General features: G+C 45.3%; 1 protein-coding gene across 2 annotated transcripts in view; it reads right to left on the reverse strand.

The window, feature by feature from the left end:
• CARMIL1 (capping protein regulator and myosin 1 linker 1) overlaps positions 1 to 638 on the reverse strand; it is a 193,410-nt gene extending 192,772 nt beyond the window's left edge. For both annotated transcript variants that reach the window (XM_082280169.1, XM_082280168.1), the window contains exon 1: positions 255 to 638. In XM_082280169.1, the coding sequence (XP_082136295.1) occupies positions 255 to 294 (40 nt within the window). In that variant the 5' untranslated portion in view covers positions 295 to 638. The remainder of the gene's footprint in view (positions 1 to 254) is intronic.
• Between the last annotated feature and the right edge of the window lie 17,041 nt (positions 639 to 17,679).

Below are 17,679 nucleotides of genomic sequence, written 5' to 3' on the forward strand. Positions count from 1 at the left end.
AGCAGCGCGGCCTCGCTGCCCCCCGCCGGCTCCTCCGAGTCCCTCCAGCCCCGCGCGGAGCCCCCCGGGCTCCCCCGGCCAGCCCCCGCGGCGCTTGCCCGGCTCCACAGACCCACCCCCGGCTTCCCCCCACCCCCGCCTCCGGCAGCGCTGCATCCCGCGGCCGCGCACGGCGGCCTCCAAACTTGCCCCCGCAGCACCTTCCCCCTGGGACCCCGCATCCCCCATCCCCGCCGCCATGCCCCGTCCCTTACCGATCAACTCTTTGGGGACGTCGGAGCTCTCCTCGGCCATGGCGGCGGCGCTGCCCGGCGCCCGACGGTGCCCGGCGGCGGGGCTGCTTCAGCGGCGCGCCGTCCCTGCGCCGGGCGAGGCGGGCATGCACCCAGCGGGCGGGGGAGGAGGAGGAGGAGGAGGGCCGGCCGTGAGCCTCGCTGCGGAGCGCGGGGTGTGCGTGCGGCTGCGAGCGCGGGCGGAGGGAAGGGGCTTCTCCCGCCCCCGCGGAGCCCGCTCCTCCCGCGCTACATGCCGCCCCCGGCTGCCGGCGCGGCCAGGAGCGGCATTTCCAGGGAGGGATGGATGGCCCGCAGGCGGCCGTCAGGCGCGGCGCTCCGGGCTCACGGCGGTCCCCGCACCGGCTCCCCTCTTCCCGCCTGCGCGCCGCCCGGCTCCCCCGCCCGGCACCGGCGGGAGGCGGCGGCTGCCCCCGCCCCGGGAGGGCTGGCTCCGCGCCCCGGCCCTGCCCCCGAACAGCGCGGGAGCCGCCGGGAGCCGCCCGCGCCCACCGAGCACCCGGCTACAGAGCGGGAGCTGGTGGCGGCCGCGGCCGGGAGCATCGCCCTTAGGAAGCCATCGCGGCGAGGGAGGAGGAGGAGGGCAGCGGGCTCAGAGATTTAGCGCGGTGACGCCGGCCCCTCCTTCGCCCGCTCCCGCCGATCGGCGCTGCGGCGGGGGCCATCTGCCGGCAGCCGCGGGCAACGCGGCTACACCGGCCTGGCCCGGCCCCCGCCACCGAGGTACCACCTCAGGCGGCAGCAGCACCGGCCCTTCCCGACAGACCGTGCCTTCCGCCGCTGCACCCTCAGGCTTTACCCCGCGGGAATTCTCCTCCGGGTTCGTTAAAATGGGTGTATGGTACGAAGGGGGTGGTTGTCATCGTCAGGTCAGTCCTCGCCGCCGGGGAAAGGAATTGCCCAGTTCCTTCCCAGAAAAGCTGGATCACTTCGAGACCTGGAAGAGGCTAGCCTTTTATCCAGAACTCATCTGCCTCTCCCTCGCTCCGTCACCTTATCTCCATGGGGACGGCGGCTGCCTCGGCACCTGTTGTGAGATAACGCCATGGCTAGAGACGGCTTAGCAAACTCCTTGTGCAGGGAGCCTCGCTGTTGCTGAGCCAAACATGCCTCCTTTCTCAGGACCAAATTAAAATCCACAAGTTGCAGCATTTTGCTTGTTGCACTTTGCCATTGAGGATTTTTGTCATGTGGTAACAGCCACATTATAGAAACACAGCACGCGAGCTGCCTAATTACACTCATAAGTACAAGCACAGAACGATGCTTATTGGATGAGAGCAAAGGAAGAGGCTCGGCAGCCCTGGAAATTCTTCGGTTTGCCTCTGGTAGTGATGCCTGGTTTCAGTGAAAGGATCATTTTCACTGCAGCAGGATTGGTCACCCTCCATCCTAAAAGGGTGGATTACTGCATAAACCTCATGTTCCAAGCACTCTACTGGTGGATCTGGGAGATCAAAGTTATTTATGTCTAATTAAGAAGTCTGAAATGCATTAAGTGAGAGCAACAATGTGAATCCAGTAAGTTATTTTGCTAGTACAGTACCACACTGCTGCACCCCTGTGTGTCACAGACTACTGCATACTGTGGTCTTCAGAAGAAACATGACCACTTTGAAATTGGTGTCACTTATCAAATAAATGTATCATGTTTTCTCTTGGCACCAACCAGCTCTCTAAATTATGTCAGAGATAATTCTGCCAACACAGATAACATTGCTACTGAGATGGATACGATTAGCACTCTTTACAGTTTGCTGTTTACATGTAAAGAATAAACACATCCTCTAAAGAAAATAAACAAGAAGTGAATATATTAGTAAAAGAATAAGGTAAGCTGTGTGCTTTTAATATACAGCAGTGTCAATCAATCCTATCTGGATATGAATCTCTCAATAAAATGCACTATATTGCTTTCTCCTCTCTTTTCCTTACTGCATCTTTTTATGAGGGATGCAGAATACCTGCTGACCTCTTCCTTTCCTTTCTGCCAATTTTTCCTCGTGGCTCAGCAGAAAACTGCATTTCTTGCTCACTTGGTACACATGGGCTTACTTCCACCAATGAACATGGGCCTGGATTGTTCGCTTTGGCAGGAAACAAAAAAAAAAGAGAGAGAATTTCATACCTTTTCTAATACCCAGGAGGGAAAAGTTAGACAATCAAGTCTGCATAGGAAAGGCCATGTAATTTCATACCTTGGTATTGAGCCTAATTCTCTGTCTTCAGCTAAGACTTCTGGAAAGATAACTTTTATTCCATCACTATTTGCCTGCTGTACAAAAAATATATCTTTTGGATCTATGATCTCTTAAGCATGACAGTTTCTCATGCTACTACACCACTGGCTTGCTTCTGACACAGTATTTGAAGCACGGACCTTGCCTCTTTGGCTGCTGCCAGACATCCACAGGAGTTTCAGCATGCATCAGCTGCAAAAATGATGAGCTGCTTCCATGCCTGCCTGCCTGTAGCATTCTGCTGGAATACTGCTAGCACCTGCTCCACCCCAGTTTCCTACCATGACCTGACAAATACGGTGAGCCCAGGTTGTGTAAAGTAAAAAAGAAAAGAAGAATGAATGATGGCAGGGCTTTTTTTTGGTTTGGTTTGTGTTTTTTAATTAGCAGCACTACAGGCTAATGAAGTAGCAGTGCCAAGGCTGCTATATAATTCCTGCTTTGGTGCTTAGGAGATTGGACCTGGTTCAAGGTAGGGAAGGTACAAACTAAACTCAGGTGGGTTAGTGCTTCCACGACTAGGTTCAATCAGCAAAATACTAGTTTCCCATTCCTTGTTCCCTAGACAGGAGGTAGAACATGATTGCCCAGGCAGGTTGCTGCTCCTGCTCTCCAGCTACAGTAATGCCTAGGTGCTGGCACTATCTCAGTGTCAGTCTGGCCTGTGAAATCAAGGGCGTTTCTGATCCCAAGGGTCCACCTCCCAGTGCAGAGAGGACTGGACCACCATCCCAGAGGTCCCAAACAATCAACGCCCAGAGTCTCCAGAGACTCTTCTCCACAGTTTACAGGCAAAGTCTCACCATGGAGAGTTTGCTGGCTTTGTAAGAAGGTGTGATTTTCATCCTTTCCTGTTGACCCTTACTCTCCCCCAGTCAGTTCAGCAGAGATGCAGTTGTCACTGGCATCTTTCCCAGTGGCAAGGATGCTTGAAGAAGCTCAGCCCCCTACAGCAAGTCATCCATATCCACTTGTGGCTGTTTACCACTTTCCATGGTGTGCCAGTGTGAGAAATGGTTTTACTGTCTTGTAACCTGAACTAGTGAAAGGGAGCAGAAAGGGGATTTTTGTCATTTCAGTAACTGAATTTTAATTGTGTTTTATCCTTCCTTGCCCACCAGTAGAGGCACATCAGCACAGCTGAGGAGAACAGATGTGTCAAATTTAAACTGTGACAACAGAAGCAGATGCAGACGGGTTTCCTGTCTGGTCTCAGTGGCATTCCCCTAACTCTCAGGTGCACTTCATGCCCTGGCTGCTCCCAAGCAGTCCTGACTATGTTTGCAGGGCCTCATAACCTCACTTTAGTGGCACTGATGCAAATGACCACAATGTTGGTGCCCTAGTTAGGATCACACTCCAGTAGAATCATATCATCAAGGTAGGAAGAGACCTTTAGGATCATCAAGGCCACCTGTCAGCCCAGCAGTACCACTGAAACCTGTAAACCACTAAACCACCCAGCACCAGATCCAGACGCTTCGTAAACACCTCCAGGGACGGTGACTCCACCATGTCCCTGGCCAGCCTATTCTGAAGTCTGACCACCTTAACAATGAAATATTTTTTTCCAGTAACTAATCTGAATCTCCCCTGTCTCAGCTTAAGACCATTTCCTTTAGTCCTCTCACTGTAGGCATGGTAGAAGAGACTGGCTCCCACCTCAGCACCATCTCCTTCAAGGTAGTTGTAGCAGTGCAGTAGCAGTGCAACATTGCATATCACAGGCGCAGCAGGTACACGGAGAATGGAAAGAGGCTACCTTGTCTTCTGCCAGAGCAGAAGATCTTTGGAGTAATTTTTAAAGTCTTTCAAAGGATAATTGATCTGCCTGCCAAAGGAATGGGATCTGTGGGGTTTTGTTGAAGATACTTTCTTTCTGAAGGCTGCTCAGATTGTTGTAGTTCCTGGCATGACAGAAATGCTGATGAGGGTAGTGGGCTGGATCGTGTGTGGGTTAGATGGCTGCAGGGGATGTTGCAGCTGATGATCCAGAGCTTCTATTTAACTGACAGTAACAGCACAGGGAGAAACTAGGAGCTTCAGAAGACATTGATCAGCAAGACATTGACACAGAAAGGGGAAATGTCCTCAAAACTGCAGCCTTTATGCATCAGGTTAACCATTAATTGCATGAAGTAACTTTTGACTGATTTTTGACTCCACCTCTTGCAGCTCTATATTATCATGGCACCTCACAACCTGTACTGACATACAGTATAACATATTCCTTTTTCCCCAGCCTGTCTGCTGCCCTTGTCCTCCTTCTCAGCCTAAATCCTGTCATCTCCTGCAGATAAGGCAGGTGTCAATATGAGTTGTTGCCAAGCCATGTACACTGTCATAAGGCAGGGTATTTATAGTCTCAAGTGTTGCATGTCCTCCCTGCCAACTTCTCTGGCCCTTGTATAATGGCTTTAGCACTGAAGAATCTCAGGTTTTTTCTGAGAGCAGTAGAATGAGGTCATCAACATCAGGAAATGATCAATTCAATGATTCTGCTGAAGCTAGTGGAAAGATTTCGGGTGCCAACAGCAGGTGTCAGACTGACATTCAAGTTACACCCTGGAGTCATCCTGCTGCATCATGGTGGGAGAAACCAGGTGATCCAATCTGATCTGCAAAGCTGCCTTGCAGCCTGGAGTAAAAGCTTGGAACATCCCGTAAAAGACAGAATGTCTCATAAAAAAACAGTTGTAGATATAAATGACCCAGGTTTGCCAGTTGCATTTCTAACAAATTCAAAGGTTAGAATGCCTGTGCAATCCCATAGATTCTGTTTCTTGCCCTGGTTGAAGGCAGACAGAACAGGGCCATACTGTCTCATGTACCACAGTACCAGCCAGCCAGGGGTTTCCAAGAGCAGTGTCATTTAAGGGAGTGTTTCATTTTAATCACTGCAATTATTATGGGCATTTTTAAGACCAAAAGGCAGCTAATCTGCCACTCTATATGAAGCACAATTTAGACACATGCTTCCAATTATTTCTGAGCCCAGTTGTTCATGAAATCTACCCATCCATGCCAGCCTCATTTCCACTCAACCTAAAAATAATTTATAGCACTTCCAATTTTGGGATCTCTCCAGCTGTTTGTTTGTTATAATTTTTACCCAATATATATCATTCTGTTCATTGTCTATGTGTGGTGATAACATTAAATGTGGTATTTAGGTCTCTCACATCGATCACATATGTTTGGAAACCTGTAGATATTCCAGGACTTGGGGATCCTTTAACGTGAACCTTGAATGAACATGAATGAGCAGAAAACAAATAGCTGGCCAATTGCACAATGATAAACATGTCTTACATTGCTGGGTGATTGGATGCCTTCTTTGCATTTCACCAGTTGAGACAAAATTGATAGGGAGAAATGCATGTCCTACATCAGACCTAGTTTGGTAAAGGAAATGACACACTTTGTAAGTAGTCTCCCGTTGTCATCTGTGACTGAGTCTTTTCAAACCCTTTACTCCCTATGCTCCTATGATTATTTCAGCACCTTGCACTCAAAAAAATGCATTTTGTCTTGATTTTAAATAGGGTGAATATAAATGCAGCAGCAAAGATGTATGTTTTGATAAGGCATATTTTGATGGTAGTGTTAAGAAGAGAATTACAAAGGGCAATTGATGCCTCATGAAAATATTAAAATGAAAAAAATCTATTCAGAATAGTTCTGGTTACTCCACTGTGTTTGGAGGGGGGAAGGGATAAAGCCAGTCTCACCAAAGGTAAGCCTGGGAGCAGCACACCAATGTTCAAGGGACAAAGCACTAGCGTGGTCCTTGTCTGCTGTCTCAGTGGAGATAGAGGATGGAGATCCATGCAAGGGTGTGAGGATTGATGTGCTAGAAATCACAAAATTGCCTGAGAATGGTCAGGTAGGAAATAGAGCTTCTCCCTCCATAAAGGTGGCAGGACCAATATCCCGAGGTACATCTACACCAATGCATGCAGCACAGGCAATAAACTGGAGGAAGTGGAAGCCACAGTGCAGCAGGGAAACTATGACAAGTTTCCACCACAGAAACATGGTGGGATGACTTGAACAACTGGAGTGCTGCAAGAGATGGCTACAAACTCTTCAGAGGGAATAGGCAAGGAAGGAGAGGTGGTGGGGTAGCCCTGTTTGTTAGTGAGTGTTTTGATTGTCTGAACTTGGTGATGATATGGTTAAGTGTTTATGGGTGAGAATCAGGGGGAAGATCAACAAGGCAGATATCCTGGTGGGAGTCTGTTATAGACCATACAACCAGGATGAAAAAGCAGATTAAATACTCTGTAAGCAGCTGGGAGAAGTCTCACAATCACTGGCCCTTCTACTCGTGGCAGACTTCAACTTACCAGATGTCTGCTGGAAATACAGCAAAGAGAAAATAGTCTAGGAGGGTCCTGGGGTATGTGGAAGACACAGCTGGCAAGGGAACTAGGGAACACACCCACTGGACAGGTTGTTTTTAAGCAGAGAAGGAACTGGTCGGTGATGTGATAGCTGAAGCCTGTCTTGGGCAGAGGGGAGGTTTAGATTGAATATTAGGTAAAATTCCTTTACTGAGAGGGTTGCCAAGCATTGGAACAGACTGCCCAGGGAAGTGGTGGAGTCACTGTCCCTGGAGGTATCTAAAATATATGTATTTGTGGCACTTGGGGACATGATTTAGTGGTGGACTGGGCAATGCTGGGTTAAAAGTTGGACTTGATGATCTTAGAGATCTTTTCCAACCTAAATGATTCTAGGATTCTATGATTATTTTATCATCTATTCCTCTTGCTTCAAACATTTTTAGCAGGCATATTTGTGTAAAATCAGGATCACTGTTGCTTAAGAGCTCATTTGCTTCTGCTACTTAGCTCTCCCTCATGAAAGCATAATCCTCTGCATATCCCATCACACTTAGACACTTAGAATTTGTATAACTTAAGATGCTGAACTAGGGGCAAAAGCAGATGATTCCTAAGCACAGTTTATACTGTCATCCTGTTTGTCTATGTTCTGTACAAGGCATTACTAACAACATGTGAAAAACACTTAGCAAGATACTGAATGGAAACACAACATTTTAAAGCATTTAAAACAGGTATGTGAGCATTGCAGCTACTCAGGTCACCTGTCACTAAGGCAAGCTCCACCATTGTTAGGGTATGTGAAATCTCATCTCTCATCTACTGGAGACTTTGATCATGTCAGATGTGTCAGCAAGCCTCCTTTTCTTACCATTGACTCCAACTTAATGGATCAACATTCCCCGATCAGTTTCCAGCCCTGTGGTATTAACTAGTCCCTGTAATGGAGGTGGGGAAACTCCACAGACATTATTTGTACTGGTTGAGGTTACTGAAGGAGAAGACAGATTTTCTTCGTCGCAGTGAAGCAGATGAAATGAACCTGTATAAAAATAAATCTGAAGTAGTTCTGACCTAAATTTCAAACTGAGCATGATTCTCTCTCCTTTTTAGTAGTTTGAGCATCTCTCTCAGCCTTTACTGTTCTTACTTCTTCCCCTGCAGAAACTACTAACAGCCTTTCCATCAATACCAATACCTTCCATTCCGCCTAGCAACCTCTGCTACAAGAAATATGTTCTTTAAATCTCAAAAAGCTTTCTCAGAAGTAGCACATTCTGCAGAGGTCACTGACCATATGGTGTGTCAAGAAGAGCCTTTAAGAGAGCATGCTAAGACTAAATGGTGAGACACATAACCCTCCAGCTCACACTACGATAGCCTGAGAGACAACAGAAAAAAGTGAGAAGTGTGGAGGAAAAGTTATCTTGGATTATACTGCTTTGGGGCCAGAAGAAGTTGAATATATATATAGTGACTAAAGAGAACACTGGCAGCAATTACATGTGAATTTTAAGTGCAAAACAAGCTTTCTGGCTACACTGAGCTATCAACCTTCTGAATTTTGGTGTTTTTTATGAAAAGTTTGGGATGTGGCTAGAACATGCAGGAGTCTCCTTTCACGCACAAGACCTGAACTCTGATGTGTGCTGTAGCACTAATATTTGGTATGGTACTTCTATTCCCTTTGCACAAGCTTCTTCCCGTGGAGGAGCTTGCACAGTACAGTCTGAGAATCTCCGCACACTTATGTTGGTAAGGCATTTACAGAACTCATGAAGAATGGTGCTTGAAACTAAAATTGTGTTGGTCTTTTTCACAGACCAGAGTATTGCTCAGCTTGGTACAGTACTATTTGCGGGGACTAATTTTTTTTTCTTTGCACTCAACTTTGCACCCACCTTGCAAAATCCACAGTTATCTCTAGCTTCATGAGAACTCCATGTGAGGATGAGATCTTCCTAGAGATCTCCTTGCCATTTCCAGAGTCCTCAGAGTTGCCCTAGATGTTTTGTAAAATAAAGTAAGGAACAACAGTCATCTCTGGACAGCTTATGAAAGTTTTACAAATAAAATATAGAGGAATCAGCAAGGAGGGAAAGCAATGTGAGCAAGCTGCAAGAATGTCCTAGCTGCATGTTCCTAATATAAAACAGCATCAGATGTGGTATTGCAATGTAATAGGAATTTACTGGCAAAATGAGATTGCCATTTTTGGGTCTGGCCATAACAGGATATTAACATAAAAGTTGACTAACACAGTAAAGTTGAGGTCACATCAGGTTTTCTGGATGGATATACTTCAGCAATAACTTGGAGAAAATTATTTTTAAAGTGTTATTTTTCACATTCAAATCATCACTCTTCAGACCTGAAAAAAAAATCCTGTGCAATAGGATTATCACCAACACACACAACCTCCTTTCATCAGTGTACACGCATATGTTCCTCTGAGTAGGTTTGCTTCCACATATGGCCATTTCAGTTTTAGTGAAAAATGGTATCTTTTGGCTATTAATTCCAAGCCCTATTTTTAATTCCTAAAAGGACTGGTATATGGGGACAAATGCCACCACTGATACAAATGTTGTGAGAGGTTTTGGTTTGCTAAATGGGCAGGAAACAGTTTTTGCCATTCATTGTGGGCCTCAGGGTACTGCAAGGAAGTCTACCAACAACTGAGGGTATCACTTCACATCCCAGTTAGGTGTTCTGCCTATCAGCAAAAAGAAAAAGAGGTAAAATTTACATCAGTAGCTTTAAAAAAATGCTACTGGCCACACCACATGTGTGAAAAGAAAGGCTGTTTTTCTGTTAATAAATTGAATGGTCCAGTGATGAGTATTGAGACCAGCTCTGGGATCCCCAACACAGAAAGGGTGTGGACCTGTTGGAGTGAGTCCAGAGGAGGACCATGAAGATGATTAGAGTGCTAGGGTGTCTCTCCTATGAAGACAGGCTGAGAGAGTTGGGGCTGTTCAGCCTGGAGAGGAGAAGGCTCCAGGGAGACCCTGTTGTGGCCTTTCAGTACCTAAAGAGAGCTTACAGGAAAGCTGGAGAGGGAGGGACCTTTTATAAAGGCATGTAGTGGGCATGTAATAGGATAAGGGGCAATAGTTTCAAACAGACAGAGGGTATGTTTAGATCAAATATTAGGAAGAAATTCTTTACTATGAGGGTGGTGAGGCACTGAAACAGGTTGCCCACAGAGGTTGTGGATGCCCCATCCCTGGAAGTGTCCAAGGCCAGATTGGATGGGGCTCTGAGCAACCTGGTCTAGTGGATGGCATCTCTGCCATTGCAGGGGGTTGAACTAGATGATCTTTAATGCCTCGCAACCCAAACCATTCTATGATTCTGTGTTGCTGGGTGATAAGAATGATGAGCATGTAGGGGCTTGTGTCTGTGCTAAGGAGCTCCCTTAGCCTTCAAGGGTCTGTGGAGCACCTTAGTCACTACGCAGTGATGGAGAGTTGTTTGCTAGCTGGCACTTGGCAAGCTCAAATCCAGGAGCAGTTTTTAATGCAATGTTTGTTTTCCAGGGCTGAGAGGGGTTCCTGGCATGGTTTATTTCTGGAGTATACACTAAGCCTAAGCATGCTCAGTCTCTTCTCCCTTGCATGGTGAAGGGCACTCAGAGAACTTTTCCAATACAGTGAAATCACTGGACATTTTGCTGCAGAGGCAGTGAACTGAAGCCAGCAGCACCAAAGGAACACTTTGAGAACAGTAGAAGGAAAAACACTTGTAAAATTCCCGAGATAAGCCACAAATATGAAGGGGTTGCGGAAGGAAAGCCTGCCTTGAAGTTCCATGGAATGCCATCAGCAAAAACAACCTGAAACATTTCTGCTCACCCTATGACCACATTTCCTTTCTGGGTGTACTGGTTTTGGCTGGGGCAGAGTTAATTTTCTTAGCACAGCCTATATGGTGCTGTGTTGTGGGGTTTTGATGAAAATTGTGTTGATAATAACACAGGTATGTGTTAGCTACTGCTGAGCAGTGCTTACACAGCATCAAAGCTGCTTTTCCTTCTCCCGTTGATGCACCAGTGAGTGGGCTGGGGGTGGGCAGGAGGTTTGGAGGGGACAGACATGGGGCTGGGGGTGGGCAGGAGGTTTAGAGAGGACAGACACGGGGCAGAGCTGACCTCTGTGACAAAAGGGACATCCCATACCATACAATATAATGATCAGCAATAAAAGCTGGGAGGAGTTTGCCAGGGCTGCTGTTGTTTGGGGACTGGCCAGGCACTAGTTGGCTCAAGGACAGCAATTGCTATTTCTTGCATCAGTTGTCTTTCTTGGGTGGTTTTTTTTTGTTGTTGCTTTCTGTGTGTGTGTGTGTTTGTGGCGTTTTGGGTTTGTCTCTTTGTTAGTTTCCTTCCCTTTTTACTTATTAAACTGTGTTTATCTCAACCCATACATTTTCTCACTTTGCCCTCCTATTCTCTCCCCCAGCCCATGGCAGGAGTGAGCAAGAATTTCTGTGGGGCTGAGCTGCCCACCAGGGCTAACACACAACACCAGGCTGTTACAACTCTCTGCAGGGCTGCACTGAAATCCAGCTGAGAAGACCCACATTAAAAACAAGTCAGTATATATTGAGATCACACTCATAAAGAGAAGATGCTCCAGAAAAACCACAGATTATCTTTTAACTTGGTGTGAATGCTTTAGACCACTCTGCCATTTCTCTAATCTCAAATCACCATTGTAAAGACCACACAGTAACTAAATGCATTTGGTATTAGGAAAGAATTACCCACATAGTTCTTCAGAATGTAATCAGTGATGTGCAAAGCACAAGTTTATGAATAACTGTTTGCAGTTTCTAATCTCCAACTCACATTTTGACCTCAATTACAAATGCCTTCCAGTCAGGGGAGCAGAAACAAGACCACATTTTATTTAAGGCAGGACATAAAGATGGCAAATAGAAAACTGTATAACTGGCTGTAACATTCACAGTTTGTAAACTATGCTTTTCTGTCAGCAGTGTAGGTCAAATGGTATTATTTCTGTTTCCCCTCTAGATGATTTACATAACAAACTAGTACAACAAGAACAACTTCTTTCACAATCAGCCTGAAGTTTGCTTTTAGCGTAGGAGCACCGGTTCTCATCAAGTTCAAGTGCTCAAATGATCTCTGAAAACAATTAATGGTTACCTCCCCAGTGGAATCATCAATTTCATTAGAGATTTTTGGAAGCATTTTCCCCAGTCACCAACTTTGGCTGTCATTTTCTGTAACACCATTTCTCAAAGCAAAAATATATCAGATTATTATGATTATGTGCAGTAAAATAAAGCAGTGTCAGGGATGAGTTCTTTAATTTTTTTCATCTTCATTTCAACAGAAAGGATCCATTTAGCAGCCTTCAGTCTGCCCCTAAGTGGTTAATGTAGTGTTCAGAACAGGTTTTTATTACCCTTTCTTCCTTCCCTGCCTCACTGCACACACGCTCATCTTTTTTTTTTCTTCCCTGCAACTTGATGCTTTTGGTTCCTTTCACTGTGTATTATCTGCTGCTGGCAGTAATCTCAGCTCTTCAACTGACAGCAAAATTATGAGGTGCTCAGCACAGGATGACAATTTTCCTTCCCTCATTCTAATTCATTTGTGCCGCCATCAAGGAATCAGCGTCATCTTTTCAACATGTTAACAGCTCTCTGCTGATAGAAAGCATTAGCTCCCCATTCTTCAGCAAGAGGTCAAAAATTATTTTTGTTTTGTAACAACCCATTAAATTTTGTGCTTTGGAAAATTCCATTGCTCTCTGATTTCAAGCAGCTAGGCTGTTGTCTCGGTTGGCACAGAGGGAAGAGAGGGTTTTCTGTGAGATATCAAGTGACACAGGCAGCTAAAAGTCTTTCCTAGAGAGGACTGTATTCTACCACCAGCCTGGTTGATTAATTGCTTGCTTTTCTTTTTTTATTTTTTTTTGGCCTACTCTTAAGAAAAGTCTCTTCATTTTGGCATTCACACAGAGGGTCCTGGCATTCTTTTTCTACCTTTAAAATAGTTTTTAACTAAATGTTGCCATAGGCTTTTTGAAAGTTAAAAGGATTTGGGTTTATAGATTACCAGACAAGATATCATCTATTTCTTATACATGGCATGGCTTTATTCAGTCTTCTATACAGATGAACTTACCTGGGTAGACAACTGAGTTCCCTCATTCCCAGGTAGCTTCATAACAGGAAACCTTGGTCACTGTTACACACACTCATTTGCATTCAGTGTAACAGAAGCTGAAAATCTTTGTCAGACAACTTGCATTAAACTGTTTGGTGAGCACGGTTGTGTTTCTGATGGGTGTACAGACAGATTACCAATAGGACCTTAAATAAGCCTGGCAGCAGACAGAGTGGTCTGTAGAGACTGAGGGGCTGTGCTGACCCTGCCAACATCCCCAGGCACTGGAGCAGAGCCCAGCTGACCAGCTCAGTTCAAGGACACATGAAGCTGACAGTGACGCTCCTTGTGCTGCAAGCAGACATATGGTCCCGGGTTTTCCTACCTCTCTTTTAATTGCAGCACATTTAAATATGAAGGGTAAAACTTGGAATAAGTCAAAACCAAAATAAGGAGAATGAGAGATGGAAACAACCTGGTTAAAAATATCCCATACAGTGAGCATGTAGTAAAATATGCATACTGCAATATTTGCAGATAGGGCTGGGAGGAAGCAGAGGTGGAAAACTGTGGGTTTGGGTGAAAATAGAAGTTGAAGAGCTAATTCAGCATTCACCTCAGCACTGTCAGAGCCTTGGCAGAGAAATCATCAGGACTCTGAGATCTGCAGCAGTGATAGCAGGACACACAAAGGACAGGGTTCGAGGAAGAGAAACCCGTTCACTGGGGCAGAGGTGGACGAGAGAAAAAATCCCATCAATATTTTGAAACTGTTGGGGAGATCCAGCTTTCTTCTACTCCTTCTGCCAGCCACAATTGCTTCATGCATCTTCAGGGAGTTTTGAGGGGTTCCTGACAAGGGGTATAGGCACTTCCACTCCTTGCTGAGCTTGAACAGTCTGACACAAATCAGGCTGACTGCTCTTTTCCAAGGGCAGTGTTGAAGGCACATTTCCCAGGAAACTAGGAGCTCTGTGAACCTTTAGTTTATTACTGTTACCCAGGGAGTAACTGTGTATCTATTTCCAGTTTTACATCAGACAGCATCTGAAATTAATGTTCTTTATATAAACAACAAAATGCATGTTGTCATTATCTCAGGGTGAACACTCATACAGTTAGACCTTTGGCAGACCTTATTTATATTCTACCTGCACCTAAGAGTGATCTTCAGTTTTTGTTCCATGCTGCCCTGTATTGTTGGATTTATGTATTTAGCTGTGATTCAACAAAAAGAGGGAAAAAACCTCCACAAACACAAAGACTCCACTCCTCCTCACTCTTCCCAGCTGCACACACCCGATCGACTCATTTCCTTTCCCAGCAAAGGAATTAAGCCCCCGCGATGCTGTTATTTCCAAAACAGGAATGTTCAGCCATAAAACTTTTGCTTTTGTGTTAGGGAAAATGTGCCAGATGTCCTTGCAGCACAAGGGACTGGCCTGGACACGAGCACACAGCGTACACCAGTTAGTCTGGGGAGATGCAATATCTGCCAATGTATTTAATGCAACACATGCCAGCACATTGAGTGCATAACGTGCCAAAGCTGAGACAGCAGGAGATGCTCACGCCAGGGGATGGAAGCTGCCCAGTGAAGTTTTTCCAGTTCCCTGTAGTACTTACAAAAAGTAATCTCTCCTGAAGCAACTTCCTGCTTCACCAGACTTGCGATCCTCCTTTCCTTTTTTCCCAAGGGCATTAAATTATCATTTGCTTCTCATTCCCTTGGAAGACCCACCTAGTTTATGCTAATTCCCTTGTGAAGTGCAGCTTCTCCCTAGAGACCTTTCACAGAGCTTGCAATGTTTTCTGTGTAACGATGATTTCCCCATGAAATAGGCTTGATTTGAAAGAGAAAGTGTTTCCTTGAGCTGCCAACTCAGTCAAGTCTCCAGCAGCTGAGCTGGCTTTCTTCCACCTTAAGCTGGAATGACGCTAGTAATCAAGGATCGTGCTGATAAGCTCCAGGCTCCGGCGGCGCCTGTGTGACCGTGTGGCCATCAGCTGCCGCTCCAAGTGACAGCTTGGTCTATCTGGTGGCTCTAATGCCGTCACATGGGGAAACCCAGTGCAGTGAAGCCAGCAGAGCTGATGGCGGCCAGTGCTGCAGAGGGGTGCTAAGGAGGCATGCAAAGCACTACCTAGGGCCTGGAGATACCTACTCAAGTGAGAACACACCAACTTTAATCAATTTTCAGAGTGTGAATGCACTAAGACACTATTTTGCTGCGGACTGGACAGAAAGAATTTTTCACCCCTTTACAGCTTTTTCCAAATGTATAAGAAATCCCTAAAGGAAGACCAAAATGCCTCCCTCCTCCCTAATATGACACCATGGAACATAAATTCATGCATGTTCAGACACAATCTTGCTCACAGGGGAAATGAAACCGTATAGCAACACTGAAAGAAACAGTTTAGAATGCCACTAAGTTACACGTGCCATGTCATTTGTATTTTCCCTCTCTGGCAAATCAGTGCTATTCTCTCCTGCTAGCACTCAGTGTCGGTACTTGAATGCCGAACTGCCACTCGGAGCACACAGAGTTCACCCAGGGAACCCAGAGGGAATTCAATGTCCATTAGCTATGGTAAAAGGGAAAAATGTCTTTGCTATGTTTCAGCTGGACTGTTAGTGCTCTGCTAGGATTTCTGAGGACAGAACTGCTGTTTATAAAGCATCAGTTGGCAAGAAGGTGTTTCATTACTGAAGCACTGTTAAAAAATCTAGCTATTTAACAGACATGTAAATGCTGAGCTTTTTGAAAGCCTGACTTTTCCTTTTTTGTCACTGTCTTTTTCTTCTGTCACTTGTTATTCTGAAGTGTTAAGTGTTTCTGGATGTGTCTCTAAAGCTTTCTTGTTTTTTGCTGATCTCTTTCACATCTTCATTAAATAGAAACATGTTGAGGAGAGTGCAACTTTTTAATATATCTCATCAAAACTGAAATACTGCAGGAAAACAACAACGGAATAGAGTTTTGATTTAATCCATTAGCTATGCAGGAGAGCTATGTACCTAATACTACAAAGCATGTGTGTGACCTCCTTACAAGGTGAAAGGAGAAGATTTTGCCGCTGAGTTTTATGCTTGTCCTTTGCATTTACTGGCTTTTCATTCTCTTTTTCCCTATCTGCTCTTGCTCCTGGAGGAGCCATAAACTTTGTCTCAGAACTGCTTGAGAACAATATACCAGCCACTAGTTTTTCTTGTGAGCAACGAATGACACCTTGTGGCCGTAAAGCGCTAAAATAAAAATAATCCTATTCCATTTTGGATCATCTGTCCATTCCCTCTAGGGCAAAGTTTTCTTTAACCATCCTTTCTTTGAGGACCCAAATATCAGCATAAACATGGGTTTGTGTTTTTCATTTATGTATTTATATTGTTAAGAGCAATTGCACTTCCTGTCTCCCAGGGAGAGAAAATAGCTTTGGAGGATTTGCTGACCTAGCAGCCAGACAGTTTTTTTTTACTCCAGCCAAACTATCCTTCAAGGAGAAGGTAGCTCAAGGATCATCTCACTGGGAGACTTCACTCCTAGTTCTTTGCCGGAATTTGAGGAACAATTTTTCTCCATAAAACCATTTGCAAGAACTGGGCAAGCCAGAGTAGGATGGTCTCCCAGTGGACTTTTCTGAGACTACTAGCCCTGGTTCCCCAGCCCCTTGTCAGACCTCTCCAGGACAGACCTTGGCCTAGGAAGTAGAAGAAATGTGTGAGCATGCCATCATAATCTGGGGACAGGATGAGTTTTGCCTTCAGGATATTGTTTCTGCATAAAACTTGACAAATAACCTTTGAGATTCTCTTTAAAATTCTGTTTTCTTAATTGTCATACTAGCAAAAAACGGGACTCAAAACTAGCTCAAGGAAATGGAAGTGTAATGGGCTTGAAACACCCCTCACTCCAACCTGGCATTTCTTCCTATGTGTGGTTTTATTTTTATTGTTTAAATCACACCAACTCCTAGGAACTCAGTGTGCTGGGCTTAGTACTAACAAAATATTCAAAGGTAGTTAGACATCGCCTCATGTCCTCTGTGTCTACACAGTGGACAAGAAGAATCAGGTAGGCATACTGGGCTAAAGCTGATGATGTGCACTGGGAAGATAAGACAAGAGTGAAAGAGGGAAAAACCAGACATCTCTGCTCATCCACTGAGTTTAGGTGATGTCAGATGAGAATGATTTGTACTTCAGCATGGAAAAGGTGAATTTTGAGCAGAGATGCCAGAGAGGGTATGTCTAACTTCTTCAGGTATTGGCTGAAAGCTTTGCCCAAGGGGAAAAAGAGAGTGAGGAGGACAATGCAAATCATCTTCCTGCTCTTGAAAAGTTCACTGGGCTGCTCCAGAGGCTGGAAATGAAAGTGTTACCTGATTCAAGCTGTTTTGCCTGTGCAGAGTGCACAACTTCTCCCAAAGTACAAGAGTCATCTCTTGAAGATGCCCAGGGAAAAAAACCACTGACTTTTTCATGGGTGACCATTATAATGATGTAAATGGCCATTTGTCCACAGTGACAATGTCAGACTCTTAAACCCATGCAACAAATGAAGCCAGAGTAACCCAGATTTTCCAGCTCTGTTGCTTTTTGGGCTTTAACATCACTTTTCAATGAACCTTTATGAATTTAAGAGCTGAAAGAC

The sequence above is a fragment of the Coloeus monedula genome (genome assembly GCF_965178545.1).
Source record: "Coloeus monedula genome assembly, chromosome: 1".
NCBI classification, from domain to species: Eukaryota; Metazoa; Chordata; class Aves; order Passeriformes; family Corvidae; genus Coloeus; species Coloeus monedula.